The sequence below is a fragment of the Tursiops truncatus genome, chromosome 6 (genome assembly GCF_011762595.2).
Source record: "Tursiops truncatus isolate mTurTru1 chromosome 6, mTurTru1.mat.Y, whole genome shotgun sequence".
NCBI lineage: Eukaryota > Metazoa > Chordata > Mammalia > Artiodactyla > Delphinidae > Tursiops > Tursiops truncatus.
In genome coordinates, this window is record NC_047039.1 from 29,436,679 (window position 1) to 29,451,502 (window position 14,824).

General features: G+C 45.5%; 1 protein-coding gene across 13 annotated transcripts in view; it reads left to right on the forward strand.

Moving 5' to 3' along the window:
• Positions 1-14,824, forward strand: part of PTCH1 (patched 1) — a 66,652-nt gene that overhangs the window by 45,007 nt on the left and 6,821 nt on the right. For all 13 annotated transcript variants that reach the window (XR_012332450.1, XR_004526958.2, XM_073805974.1 and 10 more), the window contains 5 exons: positions 3,049-3,191; positions 5,271-5,454; positions 6,930-7,210; positions 8,646-8,783; positions 11,673-11,815. Coding sequence is in view for 11 of the 13 variants with exons in the window: in XM_073805974.1 (XP_073662075.1) it covers positions 3,049-3,191; positions 5,271-5,454; positions 6,930-7,210; positions 8,646-8,783; positions 11,673-11,815 (889 nt within the window). In the remaining 2 variants the exon portion in view is untranslated. The remainder of the gene's footprint in view (positions 1-3,048; positions 3,192-5,270; positions 5,455-6,929; positions 7,211-8,645; positions 8,784-11,672; positions 11,816-14,824) is intronic.

Consider the following 14,824-nt stretch of genomic DNA (forward strand, 5'->3'; position numbering starts at 1 on the left):
ATTCATGCCCACTGGTCGGCGTCCCAGCCAGCCCTAGACCTCTGCATCTGACTCTACCAAGGTCTGGCAGAGCAGTGTACACGGGATGGCCAGATACTGGGACCACCGGCTGCCTAGACATTTTTCAGGCCTGTTGAGTGGTTGATTTGGTCTTTGAACATTTCCTCTTAGGAAGTAGTTATCCTTGAGTCAGCTTTCCTTCAAAGCACTTTGTGTGGTTGCTAAGTGATAGGACCCTCATTAGTTTTTAATGGAATGACCATTACAAACCACGTCATCCCATTGGTCTTTAGCAACATTCCAGTAGTTTGGGGGGGGAGGGATTTACTCATAAAAATGTATAATGGTGATACAGAAATTATCTCCAATGTCACCTTTAAGCATACATGCAAATAAGGTGACCCTGGAGATAAAAACCACACTGTACACATGGTATTTGTTTATATTTTACACTGAAATATGCAAATAAAATTTAGATTAGCATTTTCTTTTTAGCGTCCTGTATCAAAGAAAAATTGGCAGTTGAGATAATTAACTCAGAACTTCACACTAGAAAATAATTTCTAGTATAAAATATTTTAAATGAAAAAGTTCTAGCTAAAACTTTCATGTTTTGCCATAAAATAAGTGAAACGTCACAGTTCTTTCCTACAGTATGCATGTGTTGGAATGTGAAATATTTGGCCAAGGGAAGAAGCAAATCCTTGTTCCTTGTTTTGTGTCAAGACCGTATAGTGTGCGTGCACTTAGGCCAAACCATTGTTCCTTGAGCCTTTTGATAATTCATCAGAAAATAATACACTAATTATGAAAGAACTTAACTTTTCTGTGAAGTCAATGATTATTTCTCATTCATCGTGAAGCCCCCAGCAGAGTGAATGGCGAGTAGGGGGCCAGCAGTGCAGGTGATGAGTTGAGTGGAATTGCCAACAGGGTTGACCTCCCCAGATCAGATCTTTCTTTCCTTGTTTCACTCTAGGGTGTCCCCAGAGTCGTAGAGTATAAATATCTTAAAACCGCACTCAGATTTTTGGGGCCCCCTGTTTGCCACCAGATGTCATTGGTGCCCACGTTAACTCTGCTACCAACAGATGTTTGTTTCCTGGGCACCATAGTGCATTCAGGGCGATTCAGAGCATTCGTGGTTCCAGCTGACCCTGGAAGAGGCTGCCTGGGTTCAAAGCTTAGCTCCAGCACTTACCCGCTGAGTGACTTTCCTCAAGTGACTTCACGTTCCCAAGCCTCATCTGTAAAGTGGGAACCATCATACTAGTAGGTTATCTCATGAGGTCGTTTTAAGAATTGAACGAGGGGTGATCAATGTAAAATGCTTAGACAGCCCCACACTCACAATAAGCGTGAGCTCTGCTCCTCAGGATAGCAGGTCAAGAGGAAAGGGTTAAAGTGCCTACAGGCCACAGAGTGATGGAAATTCTATTATGGTGAGGAAAACAAAACAGGCCTCTTTTCTGGTAGGGGTTGTTTTTTTCTCTCCTGTTTATTTTTTTCAAAAACAGGGAAAAAAAGGCTTTAGGTAATAAAATAACATCTGTTCAGTACTGACGGTTGTATGCATGCCTCGCTATGAAAAACAGTCTGTGTGAGAGGGGAGCGCAGCCATCCCGGTGGTCTCCCCGCCCGGCCCCGCGGCCACTCCACGTTCCCCGAACAGGGCCGCCTTTCACCACCGAGCCCGAGGCCCTCATCCCCAAATTGTTCCTGTGAAAACAACGCCCACAGCAATGTCGGAAGGAAGGTTTAGTTGGGACAGAGAGAGAGAGAACAAGAGAGAGAGAGAGTCCTGTGTTCCCTTCTCCCCCCAACTTCAAACCCCAAGAGTTTAACTGTTTTGAGTACAAACGGAACCAGTTCCGTGTGTTGCGGGGAACGGGGGCGTGTCGTGAAATGAAACAAACCCTCCTCCCTCCTTACTGGCCACGTCTAACCCGTGCACGTGCAGCTGGTTCAGAAGATGTGGCTTCCTGGGCTGCTGGGGCTTGGGAGCTCAACGTGGGAGGTGGTTTGGGGGAGCAGGGCGACGGAAGAGCGGGGGGGGGGGTGTCAGAGGAGAGTGTGTGCAAGCCAGCAATTGCTCAGACCCGAGGGCCGGGTCACCAGGGCCCTGTTTTCTCTTCCAACACGCTTATCTCTTTACAGCTGTAGCCAAACCGTCAGGTCTGTAATGATGGTTTTGATTACAGAAGCCAAGCGCAGCTGTGTGTGGTGGGCTGGTGGGCGCGCCCATCCCCCAAGCCCAGAAAGCTCTTTCCTTCCCCTCCTTGGCCTTGCGGTTTGTCATCTGTTCTCACAGAGCCCCCTTCTATTGGCCTGTGGCTTCCTGTTCTCAATATGATCCAAATTTACCCTGTGAGGTATTTCCCTGCACACACATGCACACAAGATCCCTCCTCCTCTCTCCTCCACAGCCCCTCTTGGAGGAAGGGTGGCAGAGAGGAAGAGAACAGTCCAGAGTGAATAGGTGTCGGCTGTGATCTTTACACAACCTGGCAGCCGATCCCACAGCTTGTATTAGCTCCACAAGTCGAACAGATGGAACAAATTGACAGAATCATGTTCACTCACCCAGGGCTGGAGAAGCAACTGAGTTGCTGTTTGAAGTTGGGAGTTTGAATGTGTTTTTCCTGCTCTGAGTGGAATTTCTGGTTGTATCGAAGAACCCATGGCTTAGCACCTGAAGTGGCACGAAACACTGAATGGGCCTGGCGTGTCTTTCTCACCCAGCCCTCTTGCTTTCTTTTGTCATGGGGGAGAAGAAGTGGAGTTTGGGGGGGGGGGCTTTTTGAGGTAAAACGTGTATTTGTTTCCTAGAAATGAATACTCTCCCCTTCTGCCTTTGAGGCAGTGATTATCAGCAACTTGAAGTTCATTCACGAAAAATCTAACAGTGTCACATGAAGTCAAATACAACTAGAATACAGAGTGTTTGGGGTTGATGGCAAACGCTCCGCTGTCCTCAGAGCACCCTGTTAGGACCAGGATCATTCTGGATAAGAGTTATAATGTATTACACACATTTGCCTTTCCTAGGACTTCAGGATGCATTTGACAGTGACTGGGAAACTGGGAAAATCATGCCAAACAATTACAAAAATGGATCAGATGACGGGGTCCTTGCCTACAAACTCCTGGTGCAAACCGGCAGCCGTGATAAGCCCATCGACATCAGCCAGGTACGCTCACTGCCTTATACCACGGGAACTTCGGAGAGCGTCGTTGAGCAGGGCTTTGGGGCAACTGCCACTGAAGACTGCTTGACAGCATGCGATCCCAGCCTGTGCTCTCTGCAGATCCGAGGCATCGGGGGCTGCAAGGATGACTATTGAGTTGGCTCTAATTCTCTTCATTCCACCAGCAGATCGGATGACTGCAGGCAACCCAGAGAGCCTCACCTTGCTCATCTGTCAAGTGGGGACAAGTGTGTTACTTACCTTCAGAGCAATTGTCAGAAGAAAGTCTAGTTGAGGCAATGCAGACTCTTTCAGATGTTAGACATACTGTGTTGCATTGTTCTCTTTCGAATTCTTGTGCTTGTTACCGTGTCAGTCTTGGTTTTATTCAAACTTGGAAAGGTGGATCCATAGGGGAGCAGAATTTGAAAGAATCGAATTTGGCACAGATGGATGGGTTAGGGAAGGATAGAAGGATAAGGAGATTTGTTGTGTTTGATTCCTTTGCATTGCTGTGGCCTAAGGGGCAGAGGAGGACAGACGGATTGCTCTCTCATCAGCGAGGCAGATGGAAATCCTTGGAATCTGAGTGGACTCACTGTTGTGCTTACCCCCTAAGTAAGAAGAGCTGTTTCTGTTTGGTAATCATATTCTCCAGCTGCATTTGCCTCTTGGCTGTGACACTTGGATTCCGGCATATCCCTTTTGATTCCTTGGGCATGCTGGGGAGGGCGTTTGGACCCTTCAGATTTCAAATGAGTCCAGCCCCACTACTGGCTTCCCCTTGTAGCTTACTTGCTTACTTACTTCAGGCAGAAAACCGTCATGCTAATGATCTTCCTAGCAGCTCTGTGTATTGTCTCCCCTTTTTTGCTGGCATTAAAGGTGACAGATTTACAAAGTACATTGTTCAGAGTTATTATGGAGTGTGAACTTGGTGCTTTATGGCCACATGGGGCATGCTGTCTGGTTTGACAGGGCTGCGGGCAGAGGCGTCTGTCTGAGAGATAGCGGGGATGCCCGGGGGGGCTGGGTTGGGTTTTAGGGACCGGGGACACTGTGGAACAAATGTGATTGGGCCAGGCCCCCGGACATCATTTCCTCTGCCTGGGAGGGAGAAGGGCGTGCTGTGTGCACGGAGGCCGTGAGCTGTACTATGTAATTCCAGAGACGGCTTGAAGACGTACAGTTGTTACATATCCTGTGGATTAATTGAATCCAGATCCCTAAAATTTAGTTCTCTCACTCTCCTCCCCTTTCTTCCTTCACTCTTTCTCTATTAACTTCTGTCATTGGTGTTTTCATTTTGTTAAAAAAGACCGAAAGCATTGGAACCCGCTTCTCAATCTAAAGTAAACAGGAAAAAGTATATGCATACATACGTGTGTGTCTCTGTATATCTGTCATCTGATGCCTTTCACCTATGCAAGGCCCACAGACCCACTTTAGAGGGAGCATAGTATCTGGCATCCTCACAGGATGTGGCGTACTATGTGTGACCGCCTCTCTCGGAATAAGATTCCAAGAAAGACCAAGGCTGTGCACCCGTCCCTTCCACTTTCTGGCGATGGGCATTTTTTGAATATGCAGGTCATAGGAGGCTAGTGTTAGCAAAATTTATACAGATGTTGTTTTATTTTTATAGCTCTCCTCCATTTACTGGGTGGCATTTCCTTTAGTGTTAACAGCAGAGGTTAACTGCACACAGACGTGTATGGGGATTCTTGCCAGGTTTTTTTCCCCCTTCCTCTCCTATAAATATGTTTCTTCAGATTGTTCATTCTCCGCCCTGGCAGCAGACAGTCTTTTAGCATTCAGATTTAATTGGTTCAGTCCATTCCTGGGCCGTCTGCAGAACTGTGTGTGTGTGTGTTACAAACATGCCGGTTATTGCATCCTCTGATAAGTGCATTTTGAAAGAAAGCAAAGGTGTTCTGATGGGATTTTCTGTACTTGCAAACAGTGGGCATTCTCTCCTTTGCTGCAAATGCTGGTGCAGAGCTCCGCTCCTGTTCTCTCTAGGCAGGAGTGTGTGTACCCCAAGCACCCCTCTGAAAGGCTTCTGCTCTGCCCATTTTGCAGCTCACTAAACGGCGCCTGGTGGATGCAGACGGCATCATTAATCCCAACGCTTTCTACATCTACCTGACCGCTTGGGTCAGCAACGACCCCGTGGCTTACGCCGCCTCCCAAGCCAACATCCGGCCTCACCGTCCTGAGTGGGTCCACGACAAAGCCGACTACATGCCAGAAACCAGGCTGAGAAGTAAGTAGCCTTCCACTGGGCCTGCAAGCTTGTGGGGCTCCTTACACGCCACACCTCCAGGCTCAGTCCCGGCCCTCATCCGTCGACACTACGCAGGGTTCAACAGTGTAAACAGAACAATATATTTCTTTTAGTTTAAAACTCTGGGAGACAGATGAGGATGTGTAATCGAATGCAACTCATGCTCTATCACACTGAGAAATAAGAGTCTGTAATCTCCCTTCGTGCCTTTGACTCGAAAACGTCCACCAGGCCTCTCTCTTTAATGCCAGCTGTTCCATGTGAAAGTTGGGGACGCCTCCAGGTCGAGTGTTGTGTTACTGTTGCAGAGTTTTATCGCTGGGGATTATATGTTTATCTTAACTTTGTCAACTCTGGTGTTGAAGGGATTTTTGGCAAGTTGGGTCATTCCTATAAGCCACCAAGCACCTGTACTCTGTCAAAGCTGTTTAAACCGGAGCAGAAAAGTCTGTATACAACAGCGTCCTCTTCCTTTCACCTCTCAGCCCCGACTTTAAAAGGTGGTTCTGGATGGATTTAATTTGCATTTGGGTTAGAGATATTAGTAGCGTATACCTTGGGTACGAGTCCAAGGGAGGACGTGAGAAAGAAGACAGGTCCCTTTGCAAACATGGCTGGAGAGCAGGCGGGTTGTGCTTCCCTGTATCTAAACCTCAGAGCCTTGTGGCAAGCAGCCAAGGCTTGTCTTAATGAAAATTTATAGTTGAGATTATAATAGGGCAAATCATGTTTAGCAAGTCAACTGAATGACCCCAGAGGGTCTGGAACACACAACGGCAGCAACTAAATGCTTGTTGTGTAAGGATTTCTTCCCCTGCTGCTGAAGACTTAGCATTGCATTAAAAAAAAGAAGCATGGAAGGTTTAAGTGTGTTAGATCACTAAAAGGATAAGAAAGTCAAGCATTTTTCTCAGTAAAGCATGACTTTCGAGTTATTTTGTTCTCATAAGTGATTGAGTAAAACAGTTTGAACTTAGTATTTTCACTTGTGTCAGTTGAACAAAAAAAATGTTCCCACAATTGAATTCTTAAGTTGTTTAGACCCATTCCAAAGAGTGACTGCTTCTAGAAGATTAAAATCTAAGGGTAAATCAATACACAGATCACAGGCTCCTCCTCCACACACACACACACACACACACACACACCCCCAAATCAAAGGTTGATCATTGTTTAAAATTTCTTAAACCAAAGATTGAAACTGTAAAGACCTGAAGACCATCATTGGTATTGTGTGTCCTTCATGTTGAAAGAGGTGCAGTAAGTGGACTTTCTTGCCGAGTTCTTTCTCTTCTCATTGCAATTGTGGAGAATCTGGGATTGCACGTCTGGGATGGCTAACGGTGGGAGCTTGTCGCATTTCTTCCACCCTTGGATGGCGTCCGTTTGCCTTTCTCAGTATTGCCAGGAGCCCCTGATCCATGGGCCCTCTCCCTGTTGCCTTCTCTCTCCAGTCCCAGCAGCAGAGCCCATCGAATACGCTCAGTTCCCTTTCTACCTCAACGGCTTGCGTGACACCTCAGACTTCGTTGAAGCAATTGAAAAAGTCAGAACGATCTGCAACAACTACACAAGCCTGGGGCTCTCCAGCTACCCCAACGGCTACCCCTTCCTCTTCTGGGAGCAGTACATCGGCCTCCGCCACTGGCTCCTCCTGTCCATCAGCGTGGTGCTGGCCTGCACGTTCCTCGTGTGTGCTGTCTTCCTCCTGAACCCCTGGACGGCCGGGATCATTGTGAGTTTATTCTAAGGGTCTTTGTGGAAGTCACATTCCTTTCAGCATAGCTCTTTCTGCAGCCGGGAAGTTTTGTTTATGTCTGGGCCTCTGGAGGAGGGTATAGATTGCATCATCCATACTGTATTTATTCTACTGGAGGTGGTGAGGTTCATGGTTAGGTAGAGCCTTTAATGGCCTTAATCTTCTGTCCCCTCTCCTTTAAACTTTTTGTGTAAAGATAGGGGAGTTTTTGAGCACACTTTCCATAATATAGAGCTGAGCATTTATTAAATACAAACACTCAAAGCGTAACTGTTTTTTCAGTTCAATTGTCATTTTGTTACTACATCCCAGACCAAATATAGAGAAGATTCTTCTAAATGGAGCGATAATTCGAGGAGTTAGGATGGTGGTATATGGTCAAATGGTTTTAGGGATGGTTTTGTGTGGTGTGTTTGTTTTCACTCTTGGGCAGAATTGATCAACGAGTATTACCAACCTGTTCTTTGCATTCTTTCTCCAAGTATAATACTCTCAGATTTGAAACAAGTTTTGGGTAGAGTCTAATAAAATCATGGCAGTATTTAAATTCCATGAACTGTGGTATAGCCTTCAAAATGCCAGAATTATAAAAACAGAGACCAGGTCTTGTTTCTGCACCATAAGTCTGTGCAACAGGTATGTTTAAAGGTAAATGTTTAGTCTATAGGAGTTTTCATGGTACTTAAGCAATTGATGTTATCCATCTTTCATTAGCTTATTAAAAGAAAGCAAAGGGAACTTTTATTGTACTTGTCTGTCCCCCCTTCACTGCCTGCTGACCCCCACCTCCAGAAGGAAAGATCGTTCTCTCCTTCTTTTGTCTCTGTGCAGTTCATTGTTTTATTTGTATTTTCTCCTCTTTGGCCCAAAAAACTCCAAAGTCTGCCACACAGATTTTCTTTCCATCCCCCTAGAAATTTTTACAAGGCAGATGAAAGAAAGGCAAATAAAAGCTTTTCCTTGGATTTGACTGTTTGCTTTGTCCACCCCAGTAACTCCACATTTCTTCAAAGTGAAGGGGCTGTAACCTGACCCACATCAGCTGACCACACGTCCCCTTTCTCCCAAGTCATCCTCACTCAGTCCATGGACTCTCCAAGCAAAAGCAAAGCTACTTTTACGTCAAAGAACTTTTATTCACCCCGTCCGATCAGCTTTCTTAAGGATGGAGGGCAAGGCAACCAAAAACTCTAGTTGCAACTCAGTTATAAGTTGAAGGATGGTCTCTGATGGTTAAGATCAAAACAGAAGGAAACACCTTGTTTTAAACTGTATTAAATTTGTAGCCAGCAATGAGTGCGTGTTTCTATAATTCCTTATAGATTGCGCTCGGGGAACAGTTTTGAAAAAATGTTTGCGACACCTAGAGTGTGTTTGTGCCCAGCCACTCATCCTGTGTGTCTTTTTCAAGGTGACAGTCTTGGCTTTGATGACGGTCGAGCTCTTTGGCATGATGGGCCTCATTGGAATCAAGCTGAGTGCCGTGCCTGTGGTCATCTTGATCGCTTCCGTCGGCATTGGAGTGGAGTTCACCGTTCATGTTGCTCTGGTATGGGAGACGTTTTGAGTGAAAGCTATTCACTAGAAAGGCAACCTGTTTCCTCTGGCTCTTTTTAGTTTCCAAGTTGGGAACCTTTTCATTTTCTCCAACATCAAGGAACACACCTGACACACATCACGGCAAAAAGGCTTCAGAGCACAGACGTTCCCTGGGAGTGGCTGAAGTTCAGCCAGACTCCTTTCCCTCTGGGGGAGATCTAAGAAAAAGGGTGTCAAAGGTGAAAGCCAGGCCATGTCGGCAGTAGGCAGTGTCTTTGGTGTGTCCGAGTGGGCCAGGAAGGATTCTGCTCATTTGGTGTCGTCAGTTGTGTCACCACGGGTCCTGAACTCGTCTGCTGTTCCTAAGACAGATGGTGTATACGTGTGCATGAATACACACGATTTTTAAAATCACAGTCATAAAGCAGGGATAAAATGAGACCACACTCACAGATTTGGTGGGGATGGCATAGTGGAGGGTGAGGTGAGTTGGCAGCTGAGGAAATACCCTGGGGCTGAGGAACTAGCTCTCCCACCTGGGCCCACCCAGCTCCTTCGACCTCCCAGCTTCCAAATTCATGACAGCAGAAAGTAGGAGAACTAGCATTGCTCTCAATAGGAATCCCCCCCCCCCAACGCCCACCCGGCTCTTTCTATGCACAGTCCTGTGAATCTTTGTGGGAGAAAAGTAAACTTCAAGAGGAGTCTAACCCAAGAGACAAACCCATCGTATACATTTATCAGAGAATCATTCAAAAGCCCTATAGCGATGCGTAAATTATGTTCCGTACACACTTGTGTTTATAGTCTGCGTCCTTGGGTTTATGTAGGCATTCAGTAAATACTTACTGACTGAATAAATACTGATGTTTGGAATGCTTAGCTAGGAAACCAAGCATTTGACTTGGATCAAGTTACTTTGAGTAAAAGCCTTTGCTCTTGCAAAAAGCCTTGCTTTTGCATCTCTAGCATTGATTTTCTTTGGGCTTAACACATGGCACATGCATAGCTACACACATGGGTGTCTAGACAGATGCTTCTGCCTTCTACCTTCTGTTGTCTTCTTTCAGGGCCATATTTATGCTGCGTAGAGATGATAAATGTTTATATTTCAGAAGGAATGTTTTGTTGCAGTTAACCTGTTTTTTCCCCCAATGTATAATAAAAAGCCGATAATATATAGAAACAGTTTTCTACATTTTGAGCCTACCCTAATTACTTTCCTCAATTGAGCTGGGAAGAAGGAGAGGGGATTTTTAGAAAGAAGAGCCTAGAGCTTAGAGAACACATAATGACGATATCATTTCTTTTAAAAAGGAGAAAAATTACCCGCGAGTTAAAAATCCACAAATCATTTTATTCTGATGTGAATGAAAACCGCTCTTCTTGGTAGCTAGCATTACAAACAAGGGTGGTCCTAGAACAGATTTTTGCGGTGGAAATGCTAACAACAGTCTTTAAACTGTAGCGGCCCCTTGGATCTCTGAGGTAGTATGAACATAAGTATCCATACCGGTGCTGGATAAACAGTGAAGGAACGCCTCTATTCCTCATGCAAGATTTACTCCTGAGAATTGAAGGAGTCTCAAGAGGCAGCTTGGCTTTGTGCTGCTAGCCCAGGTCTTCATCAAGAGGCTACCCACACACAGGACATGGTGTTCTTACCGTGTCCTGTATGTGAAAGTCATCAAGGAATCGATGGGCGCCTGGCAGTTTACTGTTTCCGTAGCATAAGTTCTATGCAAGAAGATCAACCCAACTTTGACCCTTGTGGCCTCACGGCCCAGATACAGCACAGAGCACCATGGTTCCAAACCATCTTGGTGCTTTCCTCCCAGGAGAAAAAGACAACTGCTTTGACCCTAAAATCTCCCAGCTCTGAAAGAGCGTCCATACATAGACCCCACTTCAGAGAAAAATAGGAAAATTCACAATGCACCTTTGCAGACTTTTGTGTCATTTTATTTCTTCATCCATTAAGTAGAATAACGTCCTGTCCTTCCCTAGTGCACCTGCAAGGGCCCCAAGCCCTCTTCTCAGCACATCCTAGAGCAGCCTTAACTTTCAGAGAGCAAGCTTCTGCCAGGCTCAGCCCTCCCCCCACTGGGGGAGCAGACAGGGTGTAACAGTAACTAACCCACATTGAAATGGTCCTGGGTCACACTCTCAAGCCAATAGTCTGATATACCAAGATCTCCATAAAGTTCCCATTTGGTATCAACAGTATCCTTGACCTAGAAGAGCTTTAGAGAATGCATAAGAGGTGAGATATAGCCACACATATTTAGAACAGGCTTGATTGAATTTACAGCCCTGTCTTTTTCTTGTGATACCTTCGTGGTACTTACATGTACTACAAACACATTAGTTGGAACACGGTGACAGAATTTCTAACCTCAGCATAATAGTGAGGAAATATGTATTTAGCACCCAGGTGCTAAGCCCATTTGGAAGTAAGATCTTGACCTTTCAAAAAATAGGGCAAAATGCTGTCGCTTTCACAACTGGAGGTCTCCCATGTGAATGATGCTAGATCATTTAAGTGTGGGGAGTAAACTCAAGCGTGAGTAACAGTGAAAAGAAGGGAACATTTTGCTCATTTGTATAGTTTTGGCATGGTTTTTAAATTTAAAGTAAATATGCTTTTCTTCTTTTCTTCTTGATGTTCAAGATTTACATCAATACCAAATACAACCCATTATCGTGAACAGGTCAATTTAGCGTAAGCCTAGATTTAGCTAGTTGAGCAGCCCCAGTTACACATGCCAGTAGATAGAGGGTAGGATCTGAGAGGTTCAGTGGAGGCAGATGAAAGTGGCTAATAGCATTGAAGACGAAGCTGGCCGTTGACCAAGTCAAGTCCAGGCATCTGATCATCTGACCTCTCCTCGTTGCGCAGGCCTTTCTAACAGCCATTGGCGATAAGAACCGCAGGGCCATGCTCGCCCTGGAGCACATGTTTGCACCCGTTCTGGACGGTGCCGTTTCCACTCTGTTAGGAGTGCTGATGCTTGCAGGATCCGAGTTTGATTTCATTGTCAGGTAAGCATTCGTTTCTAATGGGACCTCTGTTGCTTATTTCCTTCTGCCTCTGGAAGATTGCAGCATGTCTTCATTGTGACTCTACTCCCCGCTCCTAACCCCGTAGCTTCATTGAGGAATAATTGACAAATAAAAATTGTATATATTTAAGGGGGTACAACATGGTGGTTTGATATATGCATACATTGTGAAGTGATTGCCACAATCTGTGACTCCACTCTCTTTTGAGTTTAACAACTCAGAGGTATCCTGAGAGGCATAAAAGCAAGCTCCCTTCTAGAGCTGTCTTGGGGAATATCTTAGGGAGAAAAGATGGAGAGTGGGGCTAGCAACAAAGGCAACTCTACAACTTGAAACCGATATCCCAGTTATTGCTATTGAGGTTAGAAATACCAACAGAAAGAAATGACCTGGTTCCCATGAATTGACTGAATTTGACCTTTACTTCTCCTTCAAAACTGTAGAAAGGAAAACGTACAGATACCTACAGTTTTCACATAGATTTTATTCTTTTAAGAAGTGAAGATGACATGCCTTGATTTCACATTTGAGTTGCCACTAAGATTTAAGAAGCATTTAACGTGTGACTTAACACCAATAAATTTTTGAGATCCAAGCCTAGTTGGATACATCTTTCAATTTGGATTTCATGGCAAGCAGTTTCTGGTGAATTTAATTAAGGATTTGACTTTGTGAAGTATAAAAGGAGAGCAAGTTTTCCTTTTAAAAAGAATTTGAGAACTGCAGGGAAAGACCATTTTCTTCTCTGAACAGCCTCCGCAGCTTTTTGACAAAGCTGCCCTTGGATGTAACCCTGTTGCTCCGTGGAGGGGCGAGGCCAGAATCATCGATAAGTAAAAGATAGTCCAGAATTAGGACCATGGTAAAGCAGAATGAAATGTGAGAAATGACTTGATCGTTAGGGACGTTTCGATAATCTAGAGAGAGATTCTAAACAGGCTTTTCTGATGTGTATGTTGCGATAGGCCTTTCAATTCCAAGTGAAAAGAAGAGGATTTTAAGTTGTAGCCAACGTTTCTTTATTACGAGAAAAGATCAGTCCACGGGTCTGTGACGTTACCCCATTGGGCGGGTCGGCATCATGGAGATTTAGCCTTGCTAGAGTGAGTGCCAGGGTTGGCTCACTGGCGCTTGGGTGGAGAATGAGTGGAGAGGTGTAGACCAGTACTTCTCAAGCTGTAACGTGCTCGTGAGTCACCTGGGGCTCTCTGTAAGTGCAGATCGGACTTCGTTGGGGGTGGGGAGCAGAGTCTGCGTTTCCAGCCAGCTCCCAGATGATGGCCACGTTGCTGATCCTCTCAGCACAGATGACCGATCACTTAACAAGCCCAATTAGTACTCCCTGTTTGCCAATATCAGGTAGACATATGCCTAAACTAGATGAAGGTTTTGGTCTGGGTTTTGTTTTAAGCTCTTAATTTGATTTTGACTTTTCCGTTATTCGGGCATGAGTAGTTGTTTCTCTGTGATGTAAAAACCCTATGTCAAATAGAGTTTCTTTGTGTAATGTCTCATTCAACACAATGTAGTGAGCACCTCATAAGTGCCATTTCACACAACTGCAAGTAATGTAGACCCCGTCCCCCTGTACATAGTTGACGGTCTATGGGGGGAGAGACAAGGTCACAGGCAATTCAAAACCATGGGAAACAGAGTGTGATGGGATCTCAGAGGATCTAACTCAGCCTTGTGGGGGGTGCCAAGGGAGCCACAGAGAAGAAACGTAGCCTGAATTAGAACAACCATCTGGGACCTGGGTGGAGAGCAGGATCCCAGCTCTCTCATCTAACCCATGGCGTCTTGTTCTCTCCCAGAGATATCAGGGTTCTTGTTTCAAGCACTTAAAAGGGCTTCCCATTTTCTAGAACTGGATGGATTAACCTGATAAAGCCCTCACCGAGGTCGACTAAATGAGCAGACATTGTATACACTAAGCTGTCCGAAATCTAATTGGTCTGTTTATTCTACAGTTAGATGGATGGGATGCAAATGTCTTAATGCCTGCTGCTGATATATGCCTCCGCCTAAAGTTGCAGCAGTTTACATTAGTGCAAGACATCGGCTGCTTGGTCTTTACTAATGCAGCTCAGAAGTTTCTAATGTTTACAATAGCTGCGAGGTATTTGTATTTTTATAGGGATTCTCTCTCCTTTCATCTAATGTTGAAACATATATAGGCACAGCAAAGGTTGGTGCCTGTTCCGTTTTATGATCAAGAGGACCATTAGCAGATAGATATCTTGCCCTCCCTCTTCCCAGAACATCCTGAGCTCTCCCCCACCCCAGCCCACTTCCAGCAGAATTGCCCTAGAAACCGTTAGTTACAGAAACGCATGCTTGCGTGGAGCCCGCTGCCTCCAGCTGTGTGCAACATCCTCCAGCCACTCTCCCTGGTTGACAGGTTCACCTTGGTATTCGTGAAGGATCCCAGACCTTAGCCCTCAACGGTGGGAAAGCAGGGCCACTTGTGCACTCTCCTCTTCTTCATGGTGCTGCGGCCTTTATGTTTGAATTGGCTGACGCAAAACAAGAGTATTCAGAGATGCTAAATTGTTCAACAAAAGATTGGCCGGCAGAGCAGCCCGTCATTGTGGACCGCCCTCCCCCGAAAATGCCCCAGCAACCACAGAATGGGCAGTGTTTTCTTTGCCGAAAGCTGGTTCCAGTGTTCTAAAAAGATTGCAGTTGGAACTGTTTGGTAAAACTGGAACTCACAGAATTCTGGGCAGAAAGTTGCGGTTAATGAAAGCCCGGGGAAAGCCTTACCTGCTACGCTGGAGACTTAATTAGAGATTCTGCTCTAAGATGCAGAAGCATTTCACAGTGGATTAGCTGCCTGCAGAAGTGGGCTGCTTTTCCTCCTGGGCTAAATTGTTTAAATTCTACACCCTTCACTTCATTTGTTTGCTTCTGCTGGGTTTTCATGAACGGGGCCCCTCTGCATTGTATTTGTGCTTTCAGTCTGCTCGGCCATTCAGTTCACATTCC